The sequence below is a fragment of the Trachinotus anak genome, unplaced genomic scaffold (assembly GCF_046630095.1).
Source record: "Trachinotus anak isolate AG129_WGS33_773 ecotype Australia unplaced genomic scaffold, CSIRO_AGI_Tana_v1 ptg000018l, whole genome shotgun sequence".
Lineage (NCBI taxonomy): Eukaryota > Metazoa > Chordata > Actinopteri > Carangiformes > Carangidae > Trachinotus > Trachinotus anak.
The window spans coordinates 9,508,097-9,521,341 of record NW_027273869.1 but is presented as its reverse complement, the minus strand read 5'-3'; the positions used below and the strand labels follow the sequence as shown (position 1 = coordinate 9,521,341).

The 13,245-nt window shown below is 42.6% G+C and overlaps 1 protein-coding gene across 9 annotated transcripts in view; it reads right to left on the bottom strand.

Moving 5' to 3' along the window:
- foxp2 (forkhead box P2) overlaps nucleotides 1–13,245 on the bottom strand; it is a 105,189-nt gene that overhangs the window by 59,101 nt on the left and 32,843 nt on the right. For 7 of the 9 annotated variants that reach the window (XM_071502072.1, XM_071502078.1, XM_071502069.1 and 4 more), the window contains one exon: nucleotides 2,560–2,746. The exons of the other annotated variants lie outside the window; for them this stretch is intronic. In XM_071502072.1, the coding sequence (XP_071358173.1) occupies nucleotides 2,560–2,736 (177 nt within the window). In that variant the 5' untranslated portion in view covers nucleotides 2,737–2,746. The remainder of the gene's footprint in view (nucleotides 1–2,559; nucleotides 2,747–13,245) is intronic. 9 annotated transcript variants of the gene reach the window in all.

Genomic DNA, 13,245 nt, shown 5'->3' with positions numbered 1-13,245 from the left:
ACATGCAAGCAACTGCAGAACACAGCACTGCTCTGTGCTGACAAATGTATTTAAAAAAAAAAAAAAAAGTCATCTTTGGTCTTTTTCCTCAGACCGCGCTCTTTCTGCAAAGAGATGCAGCATGAGCGCGCCACAGGAAGTGTGTGTGAAGTTAACAGCACAGGGCCCCTGTTTTAAAAAGCCTCCAGAGACCTGTTAGCTGGACTGCTCATTTCAATGTGTCTGTCTCTGGGTTGGGAGAAGGCTTGGGCTGGCTTCTTTACAAGGTGCACACTGTCATACACCCCACCAACCCACCCACCCACCACTAGCACGGCTCTTAGCCATACGTCCATCTCAGAGACTTAACTAGACACTTTACATTGCTTTTCTCTCTGAGTGCTGTGTTTTGTTTTTTTTTTTTTAATGGCACTTTCATTGTTTTTCCATCGCTTACTGAGTTTACATTTACACACACACACACACACACACACACACACACACACACACACACTTTTCTGTACTTATGTCAATTACACTGTTTCAATAACATAAAAGTCACAAACATTTCTCAGTTGTCTTAAAGATATTTCTCATTCATATATGTTTTTATTTTACTATAGTTTAAATTAAATTCTTTTGAAAATTACCAAAACATAAAATAAAAACACTCAAAAGGTTTTTAACAAATTCCTCCAGCAACCCTTTCCCTGAATGTTCTGCAGAGCAACTTGCAGTGAGGTTCTGTGGTACAACAGTTTAACAGTGTCTTTGTCCTGTTCTCTGTCTCTGTCCATTTGAGCCTGTATCTGCAGAGTATCAGCGCAGACCTAACACCTTCACATGTAAAAGAATGATGACTGAGAGAGAGAGAGAATCGACCTCAATCAGGTGTGTGTGTGTGTGTGTGTGTGTGTGTGTGTGTGTGTGTGTGTGTGTGTGGCAGAGTGGTGATGAATGGGGGTTGAGGCCACAGTGCTATGATGCGGCTGCAGCCACCAGCAGGACATACTGGTGCTGTGCTGTGGATGAGGGCGGGTGTTGGGAGGGGATCAGGGTATGGGGGATGGAAGAGGTGATGGGGGGGGGGGGGACGACATGCTTCATTTTGCTACACTGAATACCCCCACTGCTGCATACACACACACACACACACACACACACAGAAACACATTGGCATCTATTGTATTGCCCCGACCAAACTGACCACAGGGCTTCAGCTGCTGCCAAAAATACACACAAGCATAAACACACACACAAATACACGCTTGCATAAAAAAATCCCATCTAGCCGAGAGGACAGCACGCATCATTACAAACCCGCAGCGCTGTCCCCCGTCCACCCCAAAGCGAGGCCCTCCGACCTCATCTCCCACTGCTCTTTTGGCAAACTGTCAAAGCCATCATTCACCGTGAAAAGACACGAGAGACACTTGACTCCTTTACTCTGCTGGCGACTGACTTTCACAACTCCTGCCCCCCAGCTACCACCTCACACATCCCCCGCTGGAGTTCATTCACCCTCAACTTGCTCGGACTGAGAAGAATAGAGTCAGTAAAATAAAACGTGAATCTGACTGAGGAAAAGTTGAAAAGATTGAAAGCAGAGCATCAGATATTTGAGATTAGTTAGTGGTGCCTCCAACCACAACAATTCTCTAAAATTAATATAATAAATAACCAACAGGGAGGATACAATATTATCAACACAATCAGAGAAGAAATGAGCACAAAGGAGGGAGAAAAAAATCTAAATACTGTATAGATGGGCAGACAGAGAGATGGAGAGACTGTGTGCACATTAGTCTTTTAAAAGTGAAGCGGTCAAAGGTTTCTGTCGCTGGTGGATCTGTGGTTAGAGCATCTGTATCTGTGTGTGAGCCTCTAACTACAGCCGAATTAGGAGGCCCTCTGGTGGATACAGCACTGCCATGACAGACACACACACACACACACATACACACACACACACACACACACACACACACACACACACACTACCCAAACGCGTCCGTACTATGCTCCAACACAGACATTCTTTCCCTTTCTGTCTCTCTCTCTCTTTCTTGTGCAGAGTCTCTCTCTCTCTCTCACATACACACGCACACACACACTCTTGCATACACACACACGTGCCTACACTTTCTAACTCTCTCACATGGCTGCAATGAGCACTCTATAAATATAAGCTGAAATGCCAACCTAACAAACACAACAAAATCCATAACCAAGTAAAACTGTCACTGCAAAACATTTTCATCACTCTGCAGGCAACAGCTTCAGGCAAAACATGCCAACAGCACAACAAACTAACGACAAAATTCACCAACAACATAAACAGCCGATTATACAAACAATGTTTTTCTACCATCTGCTAAACAACACAAAAAACCCCCAAAAAATATATATATATACAAAATAATATTTCATTGTGCCTCCTGCCTATGTAGAAAACCACAGCGCTGCCTGAGAAGAGAGCAGAGCAGAGTAGAGTGGGAGAGCGAGGGGAAAACAGAGTGAGAGAGAGAGAGCGAGAGAGAGAGCGGCAGAGAGACGAGACGGGGGAGAAACACAACTTACCTGCTGTTGTTGCAGATGCAGCAGCTCGACTGTGCTTACTTCGCTGCTCGTGTCACCAGCGCTTGATCTCCCATCTCTACTGCCAGCCTCTAATTGGCTGCTGCTTAGGGTGCTCATTCCATTTTGACTCATTGAACTGTTGCTTATTGTCTCTGTGGCCGACTCCTGCATCATCATGATTTAAAACCTAGAAGTGATTAAGAGGCACCGGTTAGGGCTCTTCTTGTTACAATTCCCCCCGTCTTCCCTCCTATTTTTATTTTTTTTTTTATGCTTCCATTATCAAGCCCTCAGTCCCCCTCCGCAAATTAAAGCATTTAAAGAAGAGGGAGGGGGGGAAAGGAGAAGGGGGGGGGATGCAGGAGGAGCAATTATGCATTCATTGTGTAAATGAAGCAATACAAAGAGATGCAAGTCCTGGTGCTATTTGAAATGGGAGGGGGTTCTTAAATATGGCAAATGTTTTTATCCACTAAAATTTAGCCATGAATCATCAAAGCATCTCGCTTTACGAATAAAGTTTTATGTTTATTCTCATAACTATTTTTTCTTTTTAATATAAAATACATTTGTAAGAAATAAAAACAAAAAAATATGCTTGAACAAATATGTGATTCATGAACGAGCAGATGCTTTCTTAATATCTCCATCACACGTTCAGACATCCAGGCACCACAGACAGAGGAGCAGAAGCACGGGCACTCCTAAAATATCTGACGTCTTGAAGCTGTCAGATTTTTAGTGTCGCATCTGTATGAAGTTGCCTAATGACGCAAAGCTAATCATGCAAAATTAAAATTTGGTGATGGGGAGGAGGAGGAGGAAGAGGAGGAGGGGGAGGCACCAAATCACATGGTGCAGAGCTTGCGATGAACACTATAATGGGTTTGTCATCTTTGCTGTGGCTAAATAAAATCTGCCTCGCAGGCTTCCATAGAGGCAGGATGCTCATGTGTCATTTATTGGCTCGATTCCTTTTTTTCCCCCTCTTCTTTAATCAAATCTCATATATTCATTTATTTTGTTACATTTAAGAAAATAAAAAAAAAAAAAAAACAGAAAACACTGCTGTTCTTAACAGGACACAATTAAACCAGATGTTGAACTGCAATCAAACTTTGTGGTACGAAAATTTTGAATCCAAGACCAAATTTTTAAACAACAGTAAATAAATACACAGTATTCAATTAATTCTGTTGTATTTATTAGAAATGGTCAGAGATAGAGAAAAAAGAAGGAAAAAAGAAAAGGAAAAAAATCTATCATGAATATCACTAATGATTGTGCTAAAAACAGCATAAATTATGCATATTACCTCCTCTCTCTCCAGTAATAAATGTTTTATCATTTCCCCCTGCATTTAATGCTCTGTACCTTCACTGGGGCAGAGAGGAGCCCCACCAACATCAGTCGACATACTCACAATAAATAAGACACTCAGACCCAACAGACGGCAACTCAAAAAGCACCACACAAGTATGGATTTTGTGCTGTCTCTATTAGGACAATAATTATTTTTGATATTTAAATTTAAAATGAATATTCTTAATAATTAAAAAAAACTGTTAGTACCTCAACCTTATGGAGGAAGCTTGCCTTCAAAAGCTGTGATGCACATCATTATTTCAACAGCAGTTTTGCCACTTTCATATCAACAATACAAACATTTTCACACCTTTTCTTTTTTTTAAACATACGCAACAGCAACCGAATGCAAGATAATCTACACACATGCAACAAAGGAGGGACAGATTATGATTATATATTGTGTGTGTGTGTGTGTGTGTTTGTGTACATTTGTACCCAGCCCACATGGGGATCATGTGTATTCTTTAGCCAGTTTTAATAGAAGTGTGTACATGTCCTTCATTGTGTTTGTGTGTGCTTCTGTGTGTGTGTGTATGTGTGTGTGTGTGTGTGTGTGTGTGTGTGTGTGTTTGACGAGGGGCAGATACAGGACAGGCCTTAAAGGATGTCTACAGCCAGGATAAACAGGATCCAGGCAGGGAGAACAAACAGGGCTGAGCAGTTACACAGAGCAGGGCGACAGCTGCCCGGGACACAAGTAAATAGGGAAGAGGCCAGGACAAGGCGTGCTTGTGAACAAACAGGCCCATGTTTAACACCACACTGCTCACTACTGATGGAGAGAGACACAGAAAAAAGACAGAGAGAGAGAGAGAGAGAGAGAGAGAGAGAGAGAGAGAGAGAGAGAGAGGGTGGCGGAGAGAGTCAGAGGAAGAGAATAAGAGTGAAAGAGAGAGAAAAGGAGAGTGAGTGGGAGGGAGGAAGGTGATGGTTGTGTGTGTGTGTGTGTGTGTGTGTGTGTGTGTGTGTGTGTGTGTGTATGTCGGGGGGGGGGGGGGGACTGGCACAATGTGACATCCAATCCGGTGATGAATCTCAGCATAAGAAACTCAAGGCTGCAGCCGAGATCAGCCGGCTAATAAGTATTCAAATTAGGCATAAATTTTACATGCCCAATGTTTAAAATATTCAGAGAAAGACTGTCTGATTGCCTTTACTACGATTTTATGAACATTCTAATGGAGCCTGGATCTTTTTTTTTTTTTTTTGCTTTCTTTCTTGGACCAGCGATGGATGTTCAGAAAACTTGAAGATATATGAGAAAGGGAAATAAGGATTTTTTAATAAGATCTGAATCCAATGCAAACTACCGTGGAAGTCCAAGGAAAATTGCTACTTTGATATTAACAAACCAATGAAATTTGCTTTTAATGTGCTTATATGTGATTACTGATGTATAAAACATTAATATCATATAAAGAAAATCTAAAAAAAAAAATCTGACAACATAGCTTAAGTCGAAAAAATTGAGAAGCATAATTTAAATTTCTTACACAAACAATAAAAGCTCAATGTCCAGCTTAAGCTTGGTGCTATAATCTTCCCTCCCTCCTCCAAAATAAAATCGGTGCAATATGTCTATCTGCAACATAATGATAATGCAGATATATGCAAAGTATATTCGCAGAGATCAGATGGTGCTTTAACCTTAATGACAGCGGTGAGATAAATTAATTAGCCATCTAAAGGCGGCATTCAAATCTGCCAATTAGAATGTCAATTAGAAACACAGCCAGGCTGCAATGATGAGCGGGCGACCGAGTCTCTGACTGTGGGGGTGATGGAACTGTCACAGATCGAGACGCGCACATATACATACACATGCACACACTCAATACTCGAGAGAGACTCAGTGACAATATTCAGCACCTGAGGGTGTGACTGTATGCAAGTGTGTATCTGCATTTGTGTATGTGTGTGCCTACTACAGGTCCTCCATGCTCCTGTACCCTCTCTCCCTGAGGGGTACCAGCCCTGACCCCGGCTCAGCCTGTCCTAAACCAACTGGGTCGGAAGGAGCCACGACACCCCGAGCTACAGTATCGACTGGGGCCCTGGCTCTGATCTGCGTCGGTGCAGGCAGCTTTAATGCCGCATGAGTGAGGCTGCCGGCTCACCCGCACATGTGTTTGACATCCCATAAATTGCCGGTGTCCTGCATTTCAACACACCCGCTGTTTGATGCCATTTCCTCAAGCCACAATCTTCCAATGAGGGAAAACCTAGACTACTTATTATCAGGATCGGAAACAGAGAGGAGGGCTGTCATTGCCCTGGTAATACGCTGGTAATTCTCTAGATGTATAGCTTTGGGAAGGAAGATGATAGTGACATTAAGTGTTTAGGTTGTGGGGTGGTGGAAAGATAGCGAGAGCCGGAGATAACTCTCAAAATTTACTGTCGTCAACAGTCGCTGATGGCTCCAACATTTCTCCTCAGGTGGAGGCTCAGTAAGACACTTTATTTGCAAAGCTTCAGACCAACTCCAGCTTTTGTCTCATTCCTTGTGCAACCATACTCTTGCTTGCTATTCCTCTTCAGCTTGTGCAAATGTTTACACTTGAATCTCACACTACGCAAATCTGTCTCTTCCATCAGGTACGGAATCTGAGGAAGGGTCCTGACGACGCATTTGGCCCAGAGATTGGGAGAATTTCTCCTCTTTCCTCCGGGAAATGACACAACAAAGGTGTAAAGAGAATTGAGCCTTTCATTGCCTCTCACACACACACACACACACACACACACTCTCTCTCTCTCTCTCTCTCTCTCTCTCTCGCACACACATACACACCAAACACACACCTATCATTAAAGGGGAAAGAAGCAGCCCTCCATCTTTGTTTGCAAGCTCTAAAAGCCCTTAATGTAGCCTCATTACCTGGCCTGTCTCCCGCTCTATCATGTGCAGTAAACACACACTATGACACTGGCCATCCATCTAGTGGGAATACACAGCTGTCTGCTGTGCTCCAACACTGTCTAGGGAACACGGGAATTTCACACACACACACACACACACACACACACACACACACACACACACACACACACACACACACACACACACACACACGATACGTTGTTAACACACAACGGGCTTGACACTGGTTTCGTTCAGAGTCTCTGGGCTATCCATTTTCAGTGTGAGGATGTTCTCCGCTGTGTCTCCATCAAGAACACTGATCCATTCCCTCATCTGATATGCATGAGTTGCAAAAAATATTTTCATTAGGAAGACAAAAAAGAAAGGGGGAGAAAGGGAAAAAAAAAGAAGAAAAGTGACCTGTAAATCTGTGATCCCAGACGTCCATTCATTATCAGCTCACATTTCAGGTGGCTGGCTGGAATTCTTTTGGTTTGTGAGATCAAAATAAAAAAAAAATAATAATAGAAATTACATTTCACAGTCTGCTGACTCCTCACAGCTCTCTGATCAAGTCGAGATATGGTTACCATTTAAAATAATCACAGATTCTGTGCTTGAGTGAAATTAATTCATCATTGCCATAAGTTGCTATGCATACAAAATAAAGAAGTAACTGGGCAAGGGCAAGGGCTCACATATTCAATATTTCAGATTGCTTAATAAATCAAAATGCCATGTATGTGCTGACTATAAAAATGGTGCTTAAAACCACCGTATTTTAAAGTGATGAATTTAATCTAAGACCAAATTATAAAGGGTAAAAAAAAGTTTTAAATAACTTAATCGGAGGCTTTGCACACATTTATCCAAGGGAGACCATAAATTTATGTCTTCAACAGATCTATGATTATGATCATATGTTTGTTTGTACTAGGGTGTGTACTGTAATTTTTTCTGGTAGCGAGTTGTCACAGCACAGGGACACCACAAGCAGTTTATTACAGCCTTCAGCTTCGAGCAGGGAGTTTGGAGTCAGAGATGGAAAAACGACCACTTGGAAAGCTATGTTCGACAAAACCCAGTCCCCCGGATTAACTAAGGCAAGCTAGGCTGTCGTGCCTTAGAATTAAAAGCTTCCTTTTTGGCACTAAAGGGCCACCATAAAAGAGCATTAATGACTACTTCTTATAAACCTGTGTATGGTAATGGTTTCTGCTCTCAGATATAGGAATTTCAAAAGTGCTTCACCGGTGAATAAAGATTGCTTTGGAAAGAAGGGGGCTGGAGAAATCATATTTACAAAATCAGGAGTGGTGCCAAATGAAAAGAGATGAATATGAATAATGGACTTTGCATTTTTCAGGATTAACATTATTCAAAGCAACAGAATCAAATGTGGTTATCTCCTGTCCAATGAGCCCTACATTGACAAAACCTCAGTCATATTTCAATTCTTCATTTGAGCTGACAATAAATTGTAGTTCTGTGATAGGAGACATTCAGCCAAGAATGTTCAGAACTTAATTCTCTTCTATTTACAATAAGGAGATGAGACAGAATAAGATAAAAGACAGACTATTTGCCACAGTGTGTAAGCGTCCCTGAATGGAGTGTGAGTGTGCGTCAAGAGTCAGTGTTTGTGGAGAACAGAAAGGGGAGAAAAAAATGACGAAAAATGAAGAAAACCAGAGCAAAGAGTGTAAAGTGCATGTTCAATTGTGTGGTCTGCACAATGTCTCCTTAGAATCAAATGCAAGAGGCACTCGTGAATAGTGTGCATGATACTATGTTAATACAAATTCATTTTTTATATGAATACAACCAGCTCTGAAATATGACAATGGCAAAACAGTAATTGTACATGGAATTACTGATATAAAAAATGGGTTGGGGTCAAAATATTAAATTAAATCAACAATAAGTCATTCAGTAAAAATGAGAGAAAATATTTTAAGATGAAATTTAATATTTTACAGTTTATTCAATTGCCTTTGCTCAACAAAACAAAACAAAAAACAGAACACAGTGCTGCAGCAATAAATGCACACTTCTTAAATATCATACTGTAGCAGAGCACACCCCTCACAGACAGAGAAAAAGAGGAGGAGAGAAACTACTTTTCTCCAGCATTTAGGCTCGTCCCATATCATTTACATGTTACCCATCAGGCACCTCACTCTGCTGAAGCAGGAGACAGCCCCGCCGCTGCGGGTGAGCGAGACAGTGACGAAAGCTGATCAGTCGGCTCTCATTTGCATATTTGCCAATTCCATTAATTAACTCTGCCCACCTAATCAAGGCTAATTGACCTATAAAGAGGGGAGGCCTCATTGTCTCATCCAATCATCTTTACCAAGTGTAGAGGAGGTGCGCCGGTGAATGCAGGGTACTTCCGACCTAACTGTATTTATAGACCTCATGCGTGGCCCTGTTCCACTTAGAACAGGCGTTTATTCTGTAAGCGATCAGGACTGAGCTGCTTTGACATGGAGCGCGAGCTGTGAGACAAAAAGAAGAAAATGGACAAATCCTTTACACTGCTCCGGTGCGCTTGTCGAGGGGAGAGGAGAAAAATCAGAGGAGCTAATGACAGTTGCTGGCCTGACTCTCCGGTGCTCTCCACATCACGGCAGATCCAGCGGACAGGCGCAGGGAGCCAGCCACGGCCGGCACAGCTACAGAGACATAGCTCATTGTGACGTTTCCAGTTATTTCTGGTTGATTAGGGCCATTATGTCTCCAGCTCTGATTTATGTTGTCATTCCCCCTCAGCAGTCCTGCATCGATAGATCTTAATGAATTGGTAAATAAGGGCGAAGATTGCAGTTGACAACACCGCAACATTTCTCATTCATACCAGACAAGATTTATGTAACCAATTAGGAGCATAACAGGGGGAGACTGGTCAGGAGAAAAAATAATCTTTCCACAGGAAAATTACCAAAGTCTAACCCACGACAAATAGATAATGGGCACTCTTTACCACCGGCTTAGTCACACTTTCTCCATGCCCGGTTGGGGACTTTCAAACTGCTCGGAAGGAAGCATCCCTCCTGCTCCTTGTAGGATTAAGAAATTTATTTAACAAGAATATACAGAGACTGGTTGACAATGTGTAGTGCCTGACTGCTTGACTGCACCTTTCCATTTCAAAAACATGACTATGCAGCCCACATCTGAATAATGTCCAAACCAAAGATGATGATGGAATCAACAGATTAAAAATTAAGCTCTCAATAACAAAGCACCACTTTGATATGGAAATGTTAAATTCAAGAAGCCACTCTTCCACCGACAACCATCCAAAACCGAACCAATACAAACGAGAAGGGGCGTGCATCTGTGTGTAGGTGTGTGTGTGTGTGTGGGGTGGGGGCACACGAATCAACTGTTCACTTAATGTTTGATACATCGACTAAAAAAATAATCATTTGCATTTTTTAATAGTCTCGTATTTCCATTATTTAATTTCCCGACACTGCAGTTCTAGGAATCTGTTAGCAGACAAATAAAGGTCTCTTTGTCATTAAAAAAAAATCTAGATAAAAGTGCTGATCATCAATAGCCAGCGACAGGCCAGGAAGACCCATAGGGCAGGAGTGAACAGAGGTGGAAAATTAAAGCAGAGTGATACGGGAGCCGGCTCCTTTCAGCCTCTCTCCCTTCAAGCACATGCAAATGAGGCCGTGCTGCTTAACTGCATCATTTATGTGGATAATAGCGGCATCATCATTACGGGAACTCAAATTAAATTACATCACAATTAGCATAACAAAGTGATTGGTTAAACTTTCAAAACAAATAACGCGGCTCTGCTAATGAACAGTGTTAATTGGCCAGTGTGCATTCTAAATAAAACATGTAGGTAAACATGTGTTTTAGTTAAACAATTTCAAAATGCATGTTCTTCTCTTTTTCTTTTTTTCTTTTTTTTTTAAAAAACAAAACATGGCAGATGTGGATAGAGGGAAAAAAGAAGAAGAAGAAGACTCAAAACGGAATATTGCCAGGGGGATTTGTAAGCTGAAATATAAAATGTGTAGCATTTAATTTTATTGCGCTAAAGAAGCTATTATATGCCAGACTCTGGAGAACAATGTAAATTATCTGCCTTCAAAATGGAGTTTGGCCAATTCTCCATGTGAACTAATCACATAGCTCATTATGCATTAGGGTATTAAATTATGAAGAGGAGTCCCTTTCGCATTCCTGCACAAAGCCCTATGAAATGTTAATAATATGCCCACAATAGGCCAATACCATGCCTGGCTCACCCTCATCAATATTTAAGTAAACAAATTATCCCACTCGCCTTTGATAAAGATAATTAGTGCTTCACCGATTATCAGTCTTGTGACCTCTCTCCTCTTCAAACTTAACATCTGCTCCAAAGAGGGTTGTCTTTCCAATACCAAGAGATGGAAGAAAAACAAACAAGTCAAACTTCAAGTAAAAGCTTTGCCCTCTCAAAACACATATCTGCAGCTGATTAATGTTTGATTGTTATTAGCTTATGAAAGGTTATACAGTGGCTGTGCCCTTTTATTCTGTTTAATAGTGGTGAATCTCTGTCCTCTTGATTTTAATGATCAATGATTAGCTTAGCAAGCAAGTAGCCACATTAAAAAAACAAAACAAAATAAAAACACCAAAACACTCTGACCAACTACTAGAAGAGCAGAACTATCAGAGTGAGTTCACACACACACATGCACCCACTCATACAGGCACACAAACACAAAGCCACATTGGTGCGCAGATGCACACACTCACTTGTACGCATGCACACACACACACACACACACACACACACACACACACACACACACACACACACACACAGGCACACACTAAGCCATTCATCAGCACTAATTAAGCAGCAGATTAACAGAGCCCGCAGACCAAGGCTGCACGGTTACACAGTGGGACGACCAGCGGGGAAGGCAGGAGACACAGCCCGGCAATAAAACACAACCATTAAACACAGCCAAGAGCCTGGAGTCGACCGCGGATGACAGAGGATTGATGGATGGATGGATGGATGGATGGATGGGTGGGTGGATGGATGATGGATGGAGAGATGGACGGATGGACAGAGTCTGCCTGACTTTTTTTTTTAATCCTTCTTTTTTTTTTTTTACCTGAAAGTGAGGAGTGCCAGAGAGCTTGACCAGAGAACAGAGTGCTTGCCTCTGTCACTGCCGAGGGTGTCTAGCAGCAACGGCCACAAGTCGACTGGTGTCACCGCGTGGAGAGGCAACACTATCTGTGTCATCACTTCAGCCGTGTTTATGGGGGATGGCATCATAAACAAGCCAGCTCCCCCCCCGCCACCCACCACCCAGCCCCCGCCCCAGCTCCCCCCGCTTACTCTCTCTCCTCTCCTCTCTTCTCCTCTCCTCTTCTCTCCTCTCCTCTCCCTCTCTCGCCGCCTCACCGCCACTGTGCCATTCATGCATACTTAAATCACCCTCGCCCCATTAAAAAAAAAAAAAAAAAAAAAAAAAAAGAAAGAAAGAAAGCCCAGACGCCTCTCCTGACAATTATTCTATCATTTCCAGTTGTCACCGGGGCAATTACCAACCGGGGCCCCCTGTGTGGGTCGGACATGCAGGCCCGATAGGAGAGGCTTGGGTTGGGGGAGAGACGGAAAAGAGTGGGAGAGGGTATAGCGGAGGGACTATGAGTGTGTGAGTGTATTTGTGTGTGTGCACCAGTGTGAATGGAAGGGGGGGTAATGTACAAAATGGAAATTTATGACAGAGACACGGCACCTTCTTTCTCTCTCCACACTGGAAATAATTAGACAATCATTTTTTATGCCTGCCACTGATGAAATATATCACAATTACTGGAAAACACTACTTATCATTTCATTCCCCACTTTATTAGAAATGAGAGACATGGCAATTACTAGTTAGATCTTAATTTTACTGTCTTTTAATTTAGGGAATGACTTTTAAATCTGGTTGTATTTATTTAGATCAGTTACTTTTTAAAAGTAAGTATAAAGAAAATTTTGTTTATCTGTGTTTGGGTGCAAATGTGTAAGAGGGACTGTGTGTGTAGGTACTCTGTGTGTGTGTGTGGGTGGGTCCTGTGTGTGAATGAGAGAGTGTGTGTATGTGAGAGAGTGTGAGGGGACCTTCACACGGGGAGCACCGTGACTCCTCGCAGGATGCTCGCCGCCTCTCCCCTTGCACCTCGCCTGCATGCTCACCAGGCAGCTCGCGCTGCTCTCGCTCTATTCGCACATCTGCTTCTCTGAACACTCTCTCTCTGCTTCTCTCTCTCTCTCGTGCAAGTGCACACACACACACACACACACACACACACACACACACACACACACGACCTGCCGGACTGGCTCTCTGCTTTGCTCTATGCAGCCGGCATCGCTGAGACGAGAGGGAAACGGAGACAGAGGCAGAGCTGGAGCACGCTGCTAC